Source organism: Orbicella franksi, chromosome 8, assembly GCF_964199315.1.
Source record: "Orbicella franksi chromosome 8, jaOrbFran1.1, whole genome shotgun sequence".
Lineage (NCBI taxonomy): Eukaryota > Metazoa > Cnidaria > Anthozoa > Scleractinia > Merulinidae > Orbicella > Orbicella franksi.
Window position 1 is genome coordinate 4,355,648 of NC_138152.1, and position 21,878 is coordinate 4,377,525.

General features: G+C 37.2%; 1 protein-coding gene across 3 annotated transcripts; it reads left to right on the top strand.

The window, feature by feature from the left end:
- Positions 1 to 935: 935 nt before the first annotated feature.
- LOC145496002 (gamma-2-syntrophin-like) lies at positions 936 to 21,841 on the top strand. 3 transcript variants are annotated; one of them, XM_081475609.1, is made up of 21 exons: positions 936 to 1,067; positions 5,012 to 5,155; positions 7,572 to 7,622; positions 7,984 to 8,040; positions 9,225 to 9,281; positions 9,724 to 9,781; positions 9,885 to 9,928; positions 10,162 to 10,203; positions 10,319 to 10,391; positions 11,292 to 11,357; positions 11,888 to 11,958; positions 12,147 to 12,265; positions 12,848 to 12,977; positions 14,742 to 14,780; positions 15,481 to 15,597; positions 16,012 to 16,083; positions 16,943 to 17,021; positions 17,428 to 17,501; positions 18,016 to 18,108; positions 18,536 to 18,646; positions 19,136 to 21,841. In XM_081475609.1, exons 2-21 carry the CDS (start codon positions 5,039 to 5,041, stop codon positions 19,241 to 19,243), a joined length of 1,578 nt encoding a protein of 525 aa, XP_081331735.1. In that variant the 5' UTR covers positions 936 to 1,067; positions 5,012 to 5,038; the 3' UTR covers positions 19,244 to 21,841. The 3 variants fall into 3 exon arrangements, with proteins under 3 accessions (XP_081331735.1, XP_081331733.1, XP_081331734.1); XM_081475607.1 differs by lacking the exon at positions 936 to 1,067 and adding an exon at positions 1,739 to 4,876; XM_081475608.1 differs by lacking the exon at positions 936 to 1,067 and adding an exon at positions 1,739 to 4,876 and having other exon boundaries at positions 11,298 to 11,357.
- Positions 21,842 to 21,878: the final 37 nt, after the last annotated feature.

The following is a 21,878-nucleotide window of genomic DNA, read 5'->3' on the forward strand; positions in this document are numbered from 1 at the left end:
TCCACACTGGTTGTCATTAATTTATTTTAATTTTAGTTCTGAGAATTTGGTACTTCATCAAGACCGGCAATCAGACAAACACATATTATGTGATTCTTTCAATATATAGAACGACAAAAATTACGCCATGTTCTCAATATGTGAATATCACATATTCTAACATTTACATAAAATAATTTCAATCTATATATTTTAACTGTCACATGATATGTGAATATATACAAACCCCATCAAGACTATTTCTTGCTTAGCTTGTTAGCATTACTACACTAGTCTCGTGATGCAAGACACTGACAATCGTTTAGTAGTCATGGAAACAGCATCTTATCTAATATATATAAACCACGGAAAGGGGTAGAAAAGAAAGTAACTGAAAATAAAAGAGAGCCCCTCTGCATCGGAGGTCAACAGAACCGACACTAACTGTATGTGCCGTCCCCGCTAATAACCCAGACACAAGTGTTTGGGGGATGTATTAAAGAAAAAAGAGAACAAAGAAAAAGGGACTCCCGGTCCTTTTTGTATTTATTGGGAGAAAAAAGAGGAAAATGATTTTTTGTGCGTGTGACTGTCTGCCTTGCGATCAAAAGCGCATGATTTCTCCAACACTGGCGCATGTCCCAGGTTCCATGTGGCATATTTCCACACCCAGCGTGATACAAGTGCCAAAACTTCATCACATATTTCAGTGTAGAAACTACTGCTTCTTTTTTTAACGTCAAAGAGTAACTCCAAATGATGAAAAGTTCTACGCGAATGTTCTTTTAAATTGAAATGTTGGCCCCACGAAGGTTTTTCTTACCATTTTGACTATATTGAGCTTTTCAAACACACTTTAGTGTATATTGATAGTATTGACCCTAAATTCTTCTTTAGGGGAAATAATTTAGCCTGGAATGTCAATATTATATTATATTACTTGTCACGACATTTATACGGCTAATGAGTGTATCTGGAATTGAGAAGAAGATGTTCCTTGTCAATTACTAGACCTTTTCGTAGTTTGGTTCGAGGTTTCCGGCATTTTAGGATCAAGGCTAATCTCTGAATACTTATTACACAAAAAGGTAAGCGCTGGCTTTGTTTGACTGTCATGACAAGCCTCTAATCGGTTGACTTATAGGGTACGTGCGTAAGCAAACTGAATCCATATTCACTTTCACCGTCCTTCAAATCTCTTTCTTTTCCGAGTGTTTACGATAGATAGATCGCGTATTAAGTCGAGCACTGTTAAGGATATGTTTCTTGCGTGTAAAGCCATGATGGATTCATTGATCAGGAGAAAAGCATCTAAATATATTATCCCAAGAGCGCGTATGACCTTCCGGCATTTATATCGATTAAAAAAATTTCACAAAGGCTGTCATTAAAATATAAACGGCACTTTCTATCAAAATACGGGATTTGTGTGGTTTTGACTGTTAACCGTTCATATTTGTCTGTGATTGTGGTTTCGCGCACCGTGACCTGTGAGCAGAAGATATCCGTGAGTTATCATCACAGTGACATGACTGTTATTGCAAATCACGTAGCGTATTCAGAGACAAAATGGAACGGCATCAGTGGACTATTCAATCGTCTGACCTTTGGTCTAACACTGCCATGGAGTTTCTTACCGCAAGGTATATTCTTGCCGACTGAAATGCGTCATGTAAAATGCGCAAAGAAACACTCCATATTAACTGACGTAGATCTCTGTAAAAACTAACGCCACTGCATTTGTCGCATATCATATGCGCAGTCTTCTAAGCTGGTGTGATAAACGAGTTATAATATGGTTTTATTCTGGAAATAAAGCGGATTAAGCTTAAACCGCAGAAAACGACTGCTATATATAACAAAAAGCCGTTCTCTTGTAACATATCGCTGATTTTCGCGCGTTTCCGGTGCGATAATTCAAAAAGCGCATTTAGCGCCATCGGATTTATATCGTTTTTTGGTATTATTTCTCCACTTTTTTACAATGTTGTCGAATATATAATGTATGTCGTGCTATATTTCCAATAATTGTTTTGTTCTTATTCCTGCTTTTATTTTTTTTCGTCTCCTAATTATTATTATCTTTATTATTTTGATGACAGAATTATCAACGTTCATTTCCACTGTCACATAGCCACTTTCTGTTATCTGTGCAATATCAAAGAAGCTAATTACGGTACACAACCAAATTAGGTTTTTTCCTGTATAGTTCAATGCTAAATTGCTTTTCGTACATAACAATCGCTAATTTAATTGTTAGCCAAAATATAGCCATTGTAATGGATATCACACCTTCTGATTGTTTGAAATCATAATACGAATGACTGAGTGGAGTGCACTACACAAGCGAGCGGTCAAACTCAGTTTTTTGTTCAGGCGTTTTCTGCGCTCAAAAGTAAATATGCTGTCAGTCCTTGAGCTCCAGGTACAGCCTCGTTCCCAATTTTTGTTGGATTGCATTCCTCTCAGCCGAGCAGCTATCAATTCTTAACTATATCTGTAATCTACTTCCCTATCGGCAAAAAATGCTGATTTGAATTTTGCTGCGTCAAATCTGCTTAGGAATATATGCTTTATTTTTTACCTTTCGAAAAAGCGGGAAAAGTTACTACTCCAGGCAAATGGCCGATTCCTTGTTTAAAGTACAGTGTGTGTTCATGTTATGATTGTACAAGTGTCGTGATATCAGAGTTACACAGCGGTAGCTTGCGTCCGACATCGAAACGAACAAGCGAAATGGCTTCCCTAAGCGGGGTTTTTCTGTCAAAACAAACTAAAAGCTCATTCTACTGAGAGAGAATTCACGCTGACTTGAATTGTTTGTTGGGTTATCCGATTGGTGGCTTTTCGTTTCATCCATGTTATCTTTCGGGGCAGAGCCCGTGCTTTGTTGTCATACTTGCGGGAAGTTTATTGGAGTTCGTGATCTTACATGCAACAAGCGCAATAGATTGTCGATGCTTTGCTAGAGAGACGCCCCTTAATCTACGGTAGGTAATAATGGCTGCATGGCAGGAATTTAAAAATGCTCACCGAGGTTGTGGTCAATGTGTATTGAACATGAGTTGAATTTTTAATCAGCTTTCACTTTTTCATTAAAAATGATCTTTGATCTTGCTCTTGACACAAAATAGCATTCGGGCTAAAAGAATGGCATTGTTAGCTTGTAATAAACTTAAAATGACAGATTTATTAACAAACTGTATAGTTGCTCTAGATCTAAGTGTAGTTTGCATGCCACCGGGCAGATTCACGCAATAATGAGCTTTAACTGATCTGCGACACACGTGCTCACAGTATTAAAGGAGTTAGGCCAAATCCTGTTATATTACCGCTGGATTATCTCTTGGGATATTTTGTTTCAAAGCGAGTTGTAAAGCCTCTTTACAACTTCCCGTAATCTAATTAGGAATTGTCGTTTTAAAAGTCAAGTAGTGAGTGATGTTAGAAGCACATGTCTCCATGCTTCTCCTAGCTCGTTCTAGTCGGGTGAGTTAGTTTATACTGACAAACAATAAACTTTCGCTTGTGCCTGATCACTCGCTCTATTCTTATGACCTGTAGTCTTGAATCTGAAGTAATGTCGCTGGAGGAATTAGCATGTTGATCACTCATACAGTAGTTCCCGGGCGTTTCACGGGTCCTCTCTCTGACAGTGGCGGTTCTGAATAGACTTGGGTAGGGAGGTGAAGAGCCCTGGAGTGAAGGCAGGCTTACTCCCTGCAGTATACTATTTTGACGCAGACTTCCACTGTTTCATCCAAAAGCCTTCCTGAAGAATGAACTATCATGAGTAATTGTGAGTTTAATACGCAATAGCTCTCGTTTTGGAGTCTCCCAGGTTTGCGGCTGACCTCTGTTTAGTCCCTTGTTATTTGCAGAGATAAATAGGGAAAATATACCCGCGAACTGGCTAAGTGTCATGCCAAAAGTATTTCTGGGCGACTGAAGCAAAGAGGATCGCTCCAAGTATGCATCAATCAGTGAGAAATGTCTCATTAATCATGTCAAATGTAAAGAAGATAATCAGAAATTAATGAAAGATAACCTGTGTACTATGTACACCGTACATCCGCCCGCTCCCCCAAAAAATCCCCTTAAAAAGAAAAATCCCTCTCCCCGATTTTTTGTAGGGCAGGGGCGGATAAACCCAGGCTATGGAAAGAATGCAGAACATCTATTATTTAGGCACCACACCCCAAGGATGAGATTTTCTGGCAGTTTGAATACACAATGTATTCCAAAGAATAGGAAAGATTTGTACGGAAGAACGCAACTTTTCCCTACGAATTCGAACGGAAGTGTATTTGAAAATTGGTGATTTATTAAAATACGTTTTGAGCAACAGTGACTTCTAAATTATTTCTTAACTTACCATCACTAATTAAGTACCCGATCATCTCCGTCTGCGAAATGCTTTGATTAAAACCATACCCTCCCTCCCAATCGGAATAGAAGAAGTAAAGGAAAAACAGTGGAGAGAACTTGGTAGCGATCTTGTGATGTTTTGAATGCTTGAAAGTAAACAGATGTTTTTTTTCGGAAAGAATAAAATACTTTTACTTATCTTAGAATGTTTAGACAAGGACTTTCAGATTCATTTTGCAGTAATAATGTCAATAGTAGTACTAGCTGATATGCACATGCAAACATCGGATGCTTGCGCCCGCAATATCTGAAATCATAACATTGGATTTCCTTTGATCCTCTTCGATACCGGTTGTTTAAGCGCTGTAGGACATTAAGAAATTTGCAAGTTTAAAAGCCACTTTACGAACTCTTTTTGTCTCGCTAAAATTGCTTTATTCGTGGTTTATATGGTTGATTTGTGAATGACATCACCTTGAGCGGCACTCGCGGCGACAGAACGCGGCGAAACCATTGAAAAATGGCGGAGGTAGGTAATTCAATGCTGTTTGGGACTCAGTGTACTCGTCCAAGAGGAGATTAATTATTCTTTAGTCATAAACTATTACTGAGTAAAGGTAACGCTAAATAAACCCTAAACTTGTGATTTCTGTTTTTCTTTCAGAGTTTCCTGAAAACAGGCTGTATTTCGATGCAAATCAACCGAGCAGAACTTCAGAAGGTTCGTGTGAAGCTGTCTCGTGATGCCTTGACAATTCAGAAGGAGGGAAGAGTATCTCCTTCGTCCTCTCCAATCAACCAGCCAGAGGTACGTCAGTAGAGCTTATTTTATACTTTCCTGATACTTCTCTAGAGATGAACCAGACAGTTCTCCTGAATTCGCTTTAAATTTTTCACAACATGATTTCATTCAGCTAAGGTCAAAGTGTGATCTGCCATGCATGCAACGGAGGTCTCATCTGACTCAATTTTAAAATCATTTGTGTCTCAGAACTGTTCGATTTTTTATTTTCCTTTGCTCTGCATTCATTTTTAATCAAGCAGGAAGAGGGAATGAATAAAGAATTCAGTCACAGGTTTTCCGAGGAGGTGCTGTTTGCCTCATTCAATATTTGTCGGGTGCGCGCGCGGCCGTGCGGTCTTGTGCGAAAATTTTCTAGAAGGACACACAAGCAAGTGATTGTGATTGCTTTCTTTGTATTCCTTTGCTCTTTGTTACAAATTGGTTTATAACCAGCGTGAAATACCCAATTCTTAGACTATTTTTTTCTTCTGCTTGCCTGTCGGGCAAATATATCTTGGCAAATAATTTTGCTTGTTCAAGAAAGCCCTCCAAAGGTCGCATTTTATTGCTCTGGGCTTAACTGATATTGTCAAATAATGAGGGCTGTGTACATCTGATTGTTGTGGAACATTATTTTGTTAACTCAAGTCGTGAATATTTGTTTAACATGTCAAATATAACGGCAACAGGTTATAATTCGTTTGCAACCGATGAAATCTGCACATGTATGAAATTTTATTTATTCTCACTGTGGAGATGAAATCCATTAGCCATGCATGTTCAGTTATTATCTCTCTTTGTCTATCCGCAGAGATGTTTAAAAAAATATTTCGTCACGGAATGTTATTTTTAATAATCCTTGAAGTTGTGTACAGGGTTCATTGTAAACTTAAAGCCAAATATAGCTCATAATAAGCTAATGTGGATGGATGTACAGTGAAGTAAGCTGAAGATTTTTTATATTTACAGATATTTAGAAATAATAAATTAACTCATTGTGTCACATTAACGTGACTAGAAGGAATTTTAATTTTCATATCTTAAAGATTAAAATTCTCTACTGTTGTATGTGATTATCATGGGTGAGTGACACTGATCACAAGTTATTCACAATCATGTAAATTAAAAAAATATAGCAGCTGTACAGTGCAAGCAGTCATTTTAAAAGTTTGGCTATCTGAAATTATATTGTTTCTAAATTCACAATATTTCAAGGTGTTACTGAGTGTTCGCTAATCTCTTTCTTAATACTCATGGTGCATTGTATTTTATGGTTGAGTCTTTTAAATGGTCACAGGTGGACCAAGTCATCCACAACCTGTCGATAAAATTGTCCAACAAAATAGCCCTTTGCCATCATGTGACCTACTTTTCAAAAAATTGTGGGCTATATCTTAAAGAATGCCAGAAATGGAAAGAGCTTATTGAAAATATCAAAATGGCCAAATATGAGGCCCCTGGCTTTAAAGAATGAAGCCTTAGGATTTCATGGTGAGAATCATCTGATACCATCAGGGCGGGAAAAAAGTTTGAAATCCACTTGCCCAGTGGGCCAGTAAATTTCAGTTTTCATTTGCCCCCACTTCAATATTACTTGCCGAGATGGTGGCCAGTATGGAAATCAAAGGACAAACGCGAACAAAGTATGCTTGGATTCCTAACTAATCCATGCTTTCAACCTAATGGTTGACTAATCTTCCAGTCCTAAGTTTTGAAATTATAGTTTCTGACTGGAATTATCATTTATCAACATTTTCATTCAGACTCATAAGACTACTGAGGCTAATTTCACTTGTCCGCCCGGCCACTGAACTTCTATTTTCATTTGCCCAAGAGCAAAATTTACTTGCCCTGGGCCATCGGACCTGGGTTTTTTCCTGCCCTGACCATGTGATTGTCATTACCTATGCCTACCTAACTTTATGATCAATATTCAATCCCAAGTCTGCCATCTTGTATCCATTATATATGGTGCATTATGTGGTAATGTGCGATGCTATCTGAGACAAATAAAAGAAGGTAGATGAGTGGTTTGAACAGTGTTGAACAGTACTACTTGTCTGTCACCTTCACCTTTCAAAGAAGACGAAATACAAAATGTTTACTCTGTGTAACAGAGAGTTGAATTCTGAGAATGTGCAGTAATCACATAAAAATCTTGTGCGCCATTTTGTGACTTTTTATTTCTATTTTTTTTTTTTTGTTTAGATTAGCTGATAAATTTTTATTCCTAAACTCTCTGTTTCATTACTGATCATTACCCAAGATCACTGGATATGGAATTGAAAAACAAAACAAAATGTTTTTCATTAATTGTAATCCTAAGACTGCAAAAAGCTTGCTATTGAATTGTACAACCTTTTACCTTTTTTCCTGCATGTAAATGTATCCTGTTATTGCTTGATTTGTCAGACTTTTGTCTTTCCTTATTTTCTTTCAGAGCACAAATGGCAAACTTGATTCCCCAACATGGAAGAAGTCTCCATCAGGGGTAAGACCTAAAGATGTACAGGACAGTTATATGATCAATATGACCTTCCTTCTGAAGTACCCCTTCCACTTAGTAACAGCACATCATGTGATTAACAAGTTGTTGTGCAGTTAACAGTGTCTGTAGCTGCCAGTAATGTTACCTCTGACTACCATTATTATGTACTCATAGCATTTGAAGTCATGAAATAATTATGTATTTTATAAACTGTGTGAATGAAAATAGCAAATTCAAAACAGTGTTCACATTCTGTTTTCTCTTAAAGTTCTGAAGGGGTGTGGCACTTCTATACTCAGTGTTTCAATTGCATGTATAATACTTTGTTTTGGCTCCAAATACTAAGCTGAGTTTGAATTTCTAGAGCACAAGTGATGAAGCTTCATCCCCAACTCAAAAGAAGCCTGCTCCTCCTTCAGGGGTAAGCTGTGTCACTCCATGTTTGTTTTATGTTGTGCTGTCACTGATTTTGACTATGTTTGTAACTGTGGAAATTTTTAAATTATTGAACAAGTCATTTTCCAGTTGCTCTTACCTTTTTTTCTAAACAAGTCTTGGTGCAGAACCTTCATATTTGAAATGAGTTTTTCTTGTATGTTCATTGTCTTGCAAATCAAGCTCATTTCCGTATGAAGGGTTGTCACCAGGACTCGTTTTGAAACAGCTTAGGTAATAAGCAACTCGGAAATTCTTGTGGATCAATGATAGAAATATATAAAATAAAATATATAGCACCGACCTCTGACTTTGAAAGAGTGCAGACTAAGGTTTAAACTGTTGCTGTCACATCTGTAGAGACAATAAACAAATGAGGTTGGTTCAATTCTCCTGAGTATTTTGTAATCTACCCCATGGAGAAGGGTAAACCAGGAACCACTTAGAATGTGGCACTGGCCAAAACTAGTACTCTCAACTGAGTCACAATAATCGGAGACAAAGAAAATAGTTAAAATATAACTCTTTGCCATACAAACATTTGTATTCTACTTAGGGTGAGTGTTACATCAACTGTTGATATCTAGAATATTCATCACTAGAAACTTCTTGCTACACAGATTGCTCAATCAGGGCCTGCAGAACATGTTTTATAGTGAGGGAGGGAGGGTCCTGACGAAATGGACACGAAACATGGGCTGTGTGTGGATCTGGGGGTATCCTCCTGGTATTTAAACACTCAGAAATGTGCAGACTGGACTGGGGAGGGACTAGAAGTGCATCTAGCAGAGGTTGAGAGGTGAAAACCACTCTCCGAGATCAGTCCACTGTAGAGTCCCTGATAATAATGCCCATGTGCAACGGAAATATGTACACTGGAATCTTGATTTTTTGAGCCTCCAAAGGAAACAAAAATTGGTTTGAAAAATCAGATAGTTTGAGAAACCGGGGGTAAAATTACAGTGTTCTGTTGCGGAGAAGGAAATGACTTTTGGTTAGAGTTATCGGAAGGTTCACAAAAATGAGGCTTTGAGAAATGGGGATTTCACTGTATGTGAAAGCAGTTTCTGTTCACATGCAGTGGCAAAATCACTGACGTATTTTTGCTAATTAATTTAGACATTGTCTGTCCTTTATTGTTCTAACAATCATTATTTCTTTGTCGTTTAGGAGAGGAAAGTCAAGCTATCAAGGAGAAAAGTTGGGGGACTTGGTATGAGCATAAAGGTACACACAACTGCTTTATAGATACTGCTCATGATGTACACAATATTTATTTTATTGTAAATGTCTGAATCTGATTGGGTCTGGCAATATTAAGTATATATTTGTCAAATATTGACCTCAGTATTGTATTCATTGCACTTAAAAATCCAAAAAAATTGTTCTTGACCTGTGGTCTCAAACTGTCCAAACTTGTAATGCTACAACAGGTGAAAATTTCCAAGATCTCCTAACAGAAGTTGAAGTTATGACCTTTCAGGCACTAGCCGAATGTTTTCCTCTGACTTGTGGCAGCTGGGCATATTAGTAGCTTTATATGAACATTTGCTGCTTATAAGACTATTTTGGGGAATATTTTTTTTTTAGGCTTGCTGGTCCATACATGTAGAACAAATTACAAACATTTAGTTATAGTCCTCACTATCAGTTACTTTTTCTTGTTCAGGGAGGCCGGGAAAGCAATCTACCAATAGCTATTTCAAGAATATATAAAGACCAAGCAGGTATTCTTGTGTTCCTTTTAGTTATAGATATGATATTAATTTTGTCAAATCGCTATTAATAATGTTTCCTTGTTAACTGACTAATTTTCTGTTGTTATTTAAGCTTATGAGACACGCCGACTTCACGAGGGAGATATAATACTGGAGGTAAAGAGGCAATATAAACAGGTCACATGACTGTTATGCTTGTAAATGATTTGAGTCTTGCATGGTTTGATTTCATTTCTTTTCCCCCAAAAGTATCAAATTACCAGGACTTGTCTCAGAGAAAAAGATTAAAATCAACCTTGGTCTCTTTACAACAAGATACAAATTCAAACAGTTGGTATTTAAATCATTTTGCATTTCCTAGCATTTCCTTTTTTAATTGTCTCCACAAGGTCAATGGACAAAGCATAAGGAAAGCCACACATGACGAGGCTGTAAGTAGAACGATGTAAAGTGTTTTCAGCAACACATTAATAGTCAACTTGAAACTATTAAAAGTTTTAATTTTCACGACAGTTGTAAGTATGTTATGTGTTTATTGGTCAACAGGTAGCAGCTCTCAAGAAGGGTGGTTCAGAGATTGAACTGACTGTTATTCACTCCTTATCCAGCTCATCAGCAGGTACTAGTCACATGAAATACAAAAAAAATATCATACTCTGACAATTATAGTCTGTGTTTATGTTCAGATGGAGTTGTTATACTACAGCAATAATTGTCAATATTGACATTGAAAACTCATCTTGTTGTCCTTAAGCATTCTGCACTAATTACATAAATTATTAAATGTCAATACTGTGTGTTATATAATGGCTCTGTCTCACAAGGACTGGGAACTACCGAATTCACAAATTTGATTGGCTGAAATCGATATTGAAAGCGGTCTAGATTTTCCCATCTAGACCGGCATCTAGACCGGTAATGTTTTGCCATAAAAAAGTTGTAAACTAAAATGCAAAGTTATTGACTGTTATCAGCTAACAATATTTGTTTATGGAAGTGCCAAAAAGCCTGATGAGAAAAAAAAAGTAAAGAGGACGAGCAAACTTCAGCAGAATTAAATTCAGCTCATCGCCATTCGCAAGCAAAATGACAGTTAGTACAAACCAGTTACATTAAACGAATTAAATTGTTCTTGTTTGGGCCGTATAATAAACATCTTATTAACCGAGCTTAGTTGGTCTGTATGGGAGAATGTTGACCTCTGTCGTGAGTACAGACCGAACGTAGTGGGTCTGTACTCCCGACCTCGGTCAAGATTCTTCCATACAGACCTCCTGCTCGGTTAGTAAGAACTAAGCAACTGTGTAGTGCCAAACTAGATATTAGATAATGTATGTTTGTCTTCTTCGGAAGAAAAGACAAAAAGCCAAACAGATCTTTTTATATGCATTAACCAAGCACCAGCACACTACAAGGGCAAGACAACATCGCCAAGTGGATATAAACCCCTTGACATTATTATCAGTTGTACTTGAAAAAAAGTCAGGATTTCCATTCTTTTCATATTATTTCATTTCAGTTGAAGAAAGTACACTGACAGCAGGAAATACCTCTGAAGTGAGTCAGTCAAGCATATCAAAACAAGGTATGTTGATTGTATAATAACAAAATAAAAATCACTTCACTTCCAGTGACATAACATGAAGCTTCCAAAATGTCATGCACAAAGTGTGAAACATATTGGTCTCTGATATATCCCAAAACAGATCAAGAGTCTAACATAAGAAAATATTGCCGAATATTGCACTTTAGTCATTGTAGCCTATTACAGTGGCAGTTAGTTATAGTTATGCACTAATTTTTATCTCATGGTAGTCAACATGACAACTATCTCACATAGAAACTGAGAGCGAATAGTCTGATTACTTTTAGTATATAAATCTACTAGTCGTTTAAAACTTTATCTAAATCCTCTTCACAGACACTTTAAAAATGTAAAAAAAGTTGCAATTTTGTTAGCAACTACACATTGCTAGGCTACTCACTATCTAAAACAGAATATTTAGTGAGTAGCATAGCCAATTAGAGAATGGCATTCATGATAGAATGCTAGTAGATTTTTACTAGTTAATATCTAGTAGTTGAGAAAAGACTGTGTTTTGTCTCATTTGACAGCAAATGGAATAGTCAGAAGCATTGAGGAGTCTTCAAGTGATGCAGAATTTAAAGAAAACAGTAGTCAAAAGGTATGTGAATCATGGCTCAACTTTCAGGAAAACACCTTGGAACCAGCTGGCCACTAAGTTTTCAGATTTAGTCACCAGCAAAAGTATTTCAGTGAAGGTTGAGTTCTGTGAATGTAGTCACTGTTAAATAGAACATTAGATCATTAATCATCACATCTGGATGTTAAAAGTGTTTTTTATCTTTGCAGTCTTCTGAAATTGGGGAAACAGATTCTAACTCCTCTCTTCAGAGTTGGACAGACAATATTGTGCTTCCACTGACATTTGCGTCAATATCAAGATATAAGACAGGGGAAGATAGCCTGAGGTAAGTGGCTGAATAAAATGTTGAGTGAGATTATCAATAATCAGAACTAACTGGAAGATCTGCTGTTGGCCAGCGGATGATTGCCACGGGCATGCATACTTGTGTCATTGACTTATCGACAAGTTAAATGCTATTTTTGGTGCCTTCCTGTCTTGTGAAGTTTTCACCAGGATGCCAAATTGTTGCCCATAAGGTCTCTGTTATAGCTGGAGGTGATTGTAATCATTTTGCTCAGGGCTTTGTGAACTCTGATGACATAAGCATTGGTCATTGTGTTTGTCAAGCCACTTAATGCTCATCTAACCAGATGCAAAGTCTGGAAAAAGTTTGGAAGAATTCTCTAGTACCACTTTTCCCTTACCTTCAGCTCATGATTAGGCTTTGATAAGTTTTCAGATATTTCCAAATGTTTCTATTTACAGTGTCATGATTATAATGGTCGTTAATAAACTTTCATGCATTGATTATTTCATTATCAACTCCCAGGCTTATAAAAGCCTAACAACAAAATCCCTTAAAATTAAATGTGTGCATTTAGTATTTGGACTTGTCATTTATAATATAGTTTTTGACAACTGACAGGAGTAATGCATTTGAAGTTAGCTCAATGGATGGTGGTGCCTCTGTAGTGCTTTACAGCGAGAACTATGTAGAGCTGTTGTCATGGTATTCAGCAATCAAGGACCGAGTAGTTATGCTGTTGGAGCAGTCAGTAAGTTTTTCCTAATGTTGTAAGAATACAGTCGAACCTCTTCCCCACTGCTACCTTGGGAACAGATGAAAGGGGCAGTAATAGAGAGATGGCTCTTACTGGAAGGTAGGGGTGTAATGTGACGCCTGTTTTTTTCAGGGGGTACAACATTTTTATATTTAAGGTTACTTCCCACCTTCGCAGGTGCCGTTCGGGAAAAAAATCGTACGCGCGCCAGTTTCAATAAAACCCCAACAAACTATATATCATAAGAAAGCTTAATAAATGTACTTTACGAAAAAAATACAATTTCAGCAATGCTTTCTTTTAGGAAGTGTCAGGAGGCGGTAAGGCGTGAAACGACCAAGGCTTCTTCTATTGAATTTATCGGGTATCGGATTCCGCAGGACGAGCAAAATGGCTGCACAGTCTTATTCACAAGGCATCAATCAACGAAAGTGTGTCGGGCTTTTTCGATATTCTGATTGGTTGTCTAGATATCCACTTCTAAAGTTGGAGTAGCTAAAAATATGCGAGAAGTGTTGCGTAAATGGATGCCACGGAAAAAATGTGTTAAATATCAAAATTTCCCGACACACTTTGGTTTGTCATTATCTCTGGAATGTTCTGGCAAAATTTCACGAAAATCCGTCAAATCTGCATACCCTATAAATTCGCTCAAAGTGGATGTATTCTTCCAAAAATCAAATGCGAGATTTTAGCTTGTAAAGGTTCGTAAACAACTCGCGCCACGCCCGGAGATTATCACGCCTAATAAAACTGCAAGCCAATGGAACAACAGCACCTCCTAGTGCCTATGACAATAGATCAAGATTTCCCGGGAAAAGCATCGAATTGCAACATGTTTTTTTTTATCTCGCTCAGTGGAGTTCAATTCAGGACGGCGACGTAATATAATGGGCAAAGACGCCAAAGGCAAAGGCAAAGGCAAAACCCGCGCCAAAAAAGTTCAAGGGGGAAAATGTGCCACTGAAAAACAAGACGTTAAGGAATCGACGGACAGCTTAAGAAATACCCTTATTGCTGAAAAGAGTTCCCCTGGGTAGGTTTCATTTTCTTCATCACTTCCGCCAGATTCCGACGAAGAATCTTGTTCGCAGCCTGCACTGACCTTAACTTTGATTTTTAAGCTACTTGCTCCAAGGATATTTGAACACTCCGGATCTTCAGCAGATGCCAAGATTGTCGAAGGCGTTTGGCCAAAGCAAGGGCCTTTGTCACTTTCAGCAAGGTTTTTTTTTTCTTTCCTTGACAATATGGAACTTTTTCTTTCTTCTTTGGGCCCGTTTTTTTCGTTTTCTTTACCCAAGGCCTTTTTTCTGTTGTTGATTTTTCCATAGGAGTTAGCGTAAAGAGCTTCCACGTGGGAATTTTTGTCAAGTGCGTGATGTAAATAAAAATATGCAAATGACATGAAATACAAGCGATGAGCGTTTGCCGCGAAAATTTCCCCAGGGTTCTCGCCCGTTGACAAGATTGTGACACCTTCCTAGTTAATTAACTTTATTTGAAAATACGTTTTTTCTAAATAACTTGGCCGCTTTTTGAGATTTTTAATGTTTTTCTTTTGGAAACACTAGATAAAATGACGAACTTAAATTTTGTCAAATAAAAGAAAAAACGATTTTTTTGGCCTCTGAAGGTGGGAAGTAACCTTAAAAAAATTCAAAACAAATCAAAATATATCATTAAAACAGAAACCAAACAGAAACAGACACCAACAATGTGTGGTACATACCATAACCTCTGGTTTTTATATTTTAGGTGAACATGTCCAACTCATCACTACCCTCATCTGAGCAGGTGAGACTGTTGGTTCATTAGCTATTGATGTGTTGTTTGTTCATTGGTTTTGGTCTCCACACTAGATCATGAAGTTGCATTAAATTAATTTGTCATTACCAGTACATTGTCAGAATAATGTGGTCCTCAACAAACTTGCTTACATACGTTTGAAAGAGGTGCCCTCCAAATGCCAGTGTCCTCTCCTGTCTTTTTTCTGTCTTCTCCTCTCCCACCTTTGCTCTTACTACAGAATTTTACTCTACTCTACTCCACTCCACTCCAATCCAGTCTACACTATACCATGCCACTCTAGTGTGTATTCTACCCTACCCTACCCTCCTCACTACTCCACCCTACCCTACCCTCCTCACTACTCCAGTCTTCCATACTACTCCACCCTATCCTACCTTCCCACTACTCCACCTTACCCTACCCTACCTTACTATACCCAGCTTATTACTCTACCCTACCCTACCCTCTTTTACTACTCCATCCTATCCTACCCTACCCTCCTCACTGCTCACTACTCCCCCCTGCCTTGCCCTAGCCTACCTCACTCTACCTTGCCCTACCCTAGCTTGCCCTGCCTCCCCCTACCCTACTTTGTACTTTCTACTCTATCTTTCTAACACCCATCTCAACCGTGCCCTGTCTTACTCATTTCTCTACTTTACTTTCTCGTTTTGTATGTTAATTAGCTGAATTTGTTTTTAAACAGGTTACATTCATGGGCTGGGTGTGGGAAAGATTGAGATCTACAAACCATTGGAATGTTTGGAAAAGAAAGTTTTTAACACTCAAGGGTTCAGAGCTGCAGATTTTTGAAATGCCTCCTGTAAGTATTCAGCGATTCTTTACAAAATCAATACATTGCTGAGCAACTACAAGCCAGTAATCAAAGCATTCAACATTGTGCAGTTCCAGAAAATATCTCTACTCCCTCCACACAAGGGATTGGTATTTCCTAGGGGGTGAGGGGTTCACTGAAGCCAAAACATTTAAAGAAATGTATCAAGCTTAATTGGATTTTCCAGAGGGGTGCCAGGGGGGTCTTGGAAAACCGATCTCTTTCGTGGGGGAGGTATGTATATTTTCTGGAAAGTTCTACACATTGCCAATGAGAAGTATCTCTCTTTCACCGAGTTTTAAGTTGATAATTATATTTCAGATGTTTAAAACATCATTACTTTCCAGCATATTGTGAGATGTTATATTATCACACCATGATAAATTTTCTTATACACTGTAGGTTGTTACAAGAGACTGGCTTAAAAGCGAAATTTCTTATAATTTGATGGAACTTGTCTGTCACATTTGTAAGGTATGGTACAATTTCACAGCTTTCGTTGAAATTGGTGAAAAGGCAGGTTTTAGTTACAGGTTGAGTCTCCAGGGTTTACACAAGTTGTAGAGCAGCTATAAAAATTAATCATTGCAGAGTAGGTGATAAAGACAAGTGAACAGTCTTACAAAAAGTGTGAAAGATGTGAAAAGATAGCAACGAAAAATCAGTAAAAAAGGAGCAAAACTGGCCAGCAGTGGGGTAAAGGTGCTAATAACATTATAGTGTTAATGTACAAATTGGAAAAATGTTTTAATTGTTCCATGACTAACCAGAAATGGGATCAAATCACAGGTTTTTCGTTAACATTTTCATCAGGAGGGTAACTGGTTTTCACAGGTGACAAACCCATTTGATCTGAATTTCTTTGTAGAAAAACTTTCCACTATAGATGGTGAAACCAGGTGGGCAAAATCATGCTCACAACCAGTCAATTTGCCCGGTGCCTGGCCCTTATTAATGAAACTCCTGAATCAATTAGTGATAATCACTGTGAAGGTTTGCGAATTATAGTCACATCTCATTAGTTTTTCCTTGTGATGCACAGATATCCTACAAATATTTGAATGAAGGAAAACTTTTATTTGAGTGTCAATACTAACATATAGTATTAAAAAAACACTCACAGACTAAATGAGGACACTATGAAACAAAGTAAAAGAACAAAATCTAGATATTTCAAAAAAAAAGTTAAAATATTCATAAAACATAGATATATACAAGATAAAATACAAGATAAAACCTTGAACAAGATAACTTGATAAAAACTTTCAAATAATATGAACTATTAAATACAACTGGCACAGCATTGATTGATGTCATTGATCCTGTTTTTTAGGAAGATGAACTACTCTACAAAAGAGAACATTGCTTTTGCCTCCAGTCCAGTTCAGGTGGGAGCCACTACCTTGGAGTTGGTGAGTCACTGTTGTGTATGTAGTCTGCTATTGATTCACAGTGTGACTTCTCCAACCAAGGCTACCTGACAAAATTTTCTACAAATTTAATGAATAAAAATTGTGAAGATTAGCAATAGTTTTCCAACAAATAATTGTTCAATGTACAGATTGCTTACATGGATGATTTGTTGGAAAACTTGTGTTAACATCAATAATTTTTATTCCTTAAATTTGTGGAAAATCTTGTTGGGTGGCCTTGGTTGGAGTAGCTACACTGTAAATGGAGACACGCAGATTTCAATAGTATGGTTATCTTATGTCTTAAAAGTGGCCAGTAACTGAGAGAAACGTTTGAACTTTGAACTAGTCTTGTTTGGTGAGTCTGTAAATTAAAGTGATGTACATGTCTATTCATGTTCATTAGACACAGAAGCTGATCTGACAGAGATCGTTAACAGAGTACAGAAATCCACCCATCAAGCAGTCACTGAAATTGAGGTACAGTTATTTTGACGTATTATTAACATAAATTTATGGAATGTATTTTTTTGAACCCAAAACTAAATTTTATTTATTAATTCAATAATATATAACATATATGATACAGTGTAAAACAAGAAAAATGTTATTTGCCTTAATTATTATGGTGAATATCTTTTTGCTTGTTTCTCTGCCTCACTGTTTTGTTACTTTGGTTTAACTTCATGCCAGTCTGGTCTGGTTCAGACCAAGAAATGATATATATTTACTCTATTTATTAGTTAGCAGATGTCATTAATAAGTTTATTTGGTTTTTGCTCCACAATACATATAACAGCTCATATGTTGACACTAAAGGAACTATACGTATTTTATTCTTTGGTTGTTACAAGCCTATGTCACTCTTCAGTATTGTTGGTGTTCAAAATAAACAGACAATTTTATAGTTACTTGACAGTCTTGTTTAAAAGAACCATGTTAACGTGTTTTGATTTCAAACATTCAGATTTTGTTTCTTTCATTGAATTTTTAGTCTCGAACATTTCCCGGAAAGTGGCATGGTCAGAGTGTGAAACTTGTTTTTGATCTCAAAAGAGGGCTGCGACTTTACAGTGCGTCTGACAGGGTTGGTCTTTTCTCTACTTACTACCTCGTTTGTGAAGACACATTTCAGTTGCACTCATCAACACTCAAGAGAATGGAAGGGAATAACATGAGTGCTACATAGCAGCATCCCATTCAGTTTTATTCTGGTTGTCAACCTTGAAACACCCTTTTAAATAATAAATGTCATTTGTTCTGCTTGAATGTTTACATCAATCTGTAGCAATAAAAAGGAGTGCAAGGTGACGTGTTTCAAGGAATTTCAAACAGGATTGAAGTACTGCCAGTAATTAGAATCTGACTTTAAGTTTTACGAATTTGAAAATGTTGATTAATTTGTTGTTAATTTTCATTCTTGATTGTTTGTCCAAAGCCTCTGTTATAAGGATAAGGTATTTCTGTGGTAATATTTTAGTCATTTCAATGCCATCTCTGTCATCTTTTGTTAGTCTCTCCTGTGGCAATACCGGTTCTCATTTCTTCGTGGCTCATCTGATGATGGTTTTCGAAAGATTGTGTTGTTGTTTTCTGCTTCTCCAGCTGGTCCTTTTGACAGACAGGTTAGCAAATTGCTTAATTTGTTCTTGCTTTTACACTGGTCATAGTGATATTTATTTACTCTTGATGCGCATTTTCCATCATGTATTCCAGGTAAATAATGCACCACACTGTTGAATTGATTTTGAAGGAACCGCCCTTTAAAAACGTGGATAACAAGTTAGACTGTTGTAAAATAAGTGTTTAATGATCATTCAGGGTTAATGCCTTTATCAGTTTAAGTCAATATTTTCCGTTCATTAGCATTGGTGGATCTAAGGGAGGGACCCTCCTTTGTGCATTATATTATAAGACCTTAATGGCCTATCACTTTTTGAGAACCTCGTGTGCACTTGCTACTGGTCATTAGTGTTGCTGAACAAATGAATACACTGTTAAATGGGGTATCTCTGAAAAGTGTGGAAAAGAAATGCACCATTTCACAATTTTATTGTTACTTATCAGATGGTTCACTTATATATCTGAATAATGTTTGCTTTTTTTCATTTCAGGAGTTAGAATTTACAAACATGCAGCAGGTGTTAACAGTGATGCATGCCTTCTATGCTGCTAAGGTCGCTCAAGTTGACCCAAACTTCTCTTTTGACAATAGTTTTTAACTGTCACACTTGAGATGAAGAACACTGGAGAGAGGACATTAAATGACATATGCAGCCAATACTAGAACACTAGACAGTACTCAACATCTAGATTATTGTGACCAAGGAAGTGATGGATGAATGTGGAAACTCTTTATGAAAGAAGTGAACATTAGTTTATCAATTTGAAAGGAGCAAAGATTGGACTTTGAAGAGTTTGAAATAGGTGACAAATACATGCAGGGGGTTTTAGAAACAGTGACAGTGACACAAAGGACAACACCTAGTTGAAAATGAATTTTTATTATATGGCTAGCTCCGTGAGTAGGCAAGATAATCAAATACTGTGCTGTGATTGGCTACCCAAGCGGGCAAAAAGAAGTTAGCTTGCCTGCTCAGGACTACCCACTGTGTCCCACAAGACAAAATTTCCCCGAAAGCCATGTAATAAATCCTTTATTGACCAAACTTGTTCGGTCAAGATGGCTGGATATTGGCCTTGTTCTTTCTTTTGTGAGTTTATGGACCTCGACTCCGTCTCACTCCATAAACACGCAAAAAAAGAACTTGGCCAATATCCAGCCATCTTGACCTCACACTTGGTCAATAACCCATACACCTGCAATAGGCCACGTTCGATATATCAATATTCTAACATGGCTCCAAGGCTCTGGGGTCAAAATTGTAAATTTTTAAAGTTTCTTTTGTCTCTCAATTCCCAAAAGAGACTTGGAAACAACGAAAACAACACCAAATATAGAAGTTTGTCCTGAAAGCCTCGGAGCCATGTTAGAATATAATTTGATATATCAAATGTCGCCTGTTATCTACATATATTTAAGTATCTAAGACCGAACTCAAGCTGAAATGTACAAAAAACGTTCAGTGCTTAGTATCAGTACATGAAACTACCTGCCATGGTTCATGTTCTTCAAAATACACCTAATCTGACCATTTCACAATGTTTTGCAGAGATGGCTAAGGAAGGTACCTCAAGTTGTAATGTGTAGGCAGAACTGCTCATTATTTCTCTCTTTTTTTTGGTGATTCCTGTTGTGGTTTGCAAAAATACCATAATGAAATTATTTAGGAGTTCCCGTAAAAAATAGGCATATTGCAGAATGGTAGTCAAATTTCCAGTCTCTCAGGAAAAAAAAACGTCTTCTGGTCTGTGGAGAAGATATTAGTCTTGCCCTCTTGCAACAGTCTCAGTTTTATTACACAGTCATTTCCTTACCTAAAAACCAGGTTAGCTTGATTAGAACACTAATAAGCTAATTGGTTATTTTACAAATACTACAATAGACTGCGAGCAGTCTGTTTTACTATAAAGCCTGTGAGGAAGAATGCAAAACTAGTGAGCATGCAAGCCCACGATACTTGGGGCTCACAGTTTTACACATCACCTTCACACTCTCTCAACCGCTCACTTATGTTGCGTTCCTCTTTGCATCCTACCTCACAGAATTCCAAGCAAAAGAGAGACTGCTCGCAGTGTAATACTATAGCAATATGTTTAGAACTGGTAGCAAGTTTCTGACCTGAGTACCATGAGAAATGGTACCTGATATTAATACTTGGTATCCATGTCAAGTTTCAGCACCCAAGTGAGAGCTAAACCTGCTTCCCAGCAATTATCTTTCCTTGCCAGTGGGCAATTTTGTAAAAAAGAAAAGTGCCATTACCTTATTTTCCTTTGCCATTTGACAGGCACTTTTTTTAATTTTTTGGTATCAGCATGTTAAAATGTAAATAAAAATGATTTGAATTTCACAGGTAGGTCATGAGACCTAATGAAGGAAAACTCCTTCAGTAATCATGCTTCTTATTTGTGAAACTGGATGGTAAATTGTTATTAGCCCATTGCTGCCAGTAGAATTCAAAATTAAAGCAAATCAAGGAATCAAATTCAGTAACAGAGGAATTATTTTCAGGTAGTAAGTTGGGCATGCATCTTTATTTTTGTGCTCATGAGTGACAACAGGGGCTTCATTAACATTTTCAACAGAAAGGCAAAGGGTTTTCACAGGCAGGCAAAACTTTTTGAACTGAACTTCTTCATGCTTCTGGCCAGATGGTCAAACCAGGCAGACCAAATTCTCCTCTCAGCCGATCAATTTGCCTGATACTGGGGCCCGTTTCTTGAAGGTCCTGAAAAGTTTCCGCACCCGGAAAGCCGTAGCAAAATCTCAAACCTTATGATTACAGAGCTGTTTTATTTAGTAATACATATTCTTAATATGGCCAGAAGTGTCCTTCATACAAGAAGTTTCAGGCGTATACACCTGTCTGTTTTTAGATACAGATTAACTGAAAATGACTTTGCAGGCCTGAAAAGTTTCTGGAGCATTCAAGAAACAGGCCCCTGGGTCCTTACTGGACTCTTAATGAAATCCCTGTGTGCTTTTGCTCTGAAGAGTGGTTGCCATTCGCGCCTGAAGGAAAAAAGCACACTGATCATGATATTACTATAATAAATATTTCATGCGATAGTTAATGATTACATTAAACACTCTGCCAAAGTTTATTGTGACTTCTTTGATCAGAATGTTTTCAAGAAGTAATTTCAATCTGTATATAAATCTGTCAAATCCAATAAAGACAATTGAAATATTTTTTTCATGAAAAACAACTCTTTTGTTATTGCTAATAATTA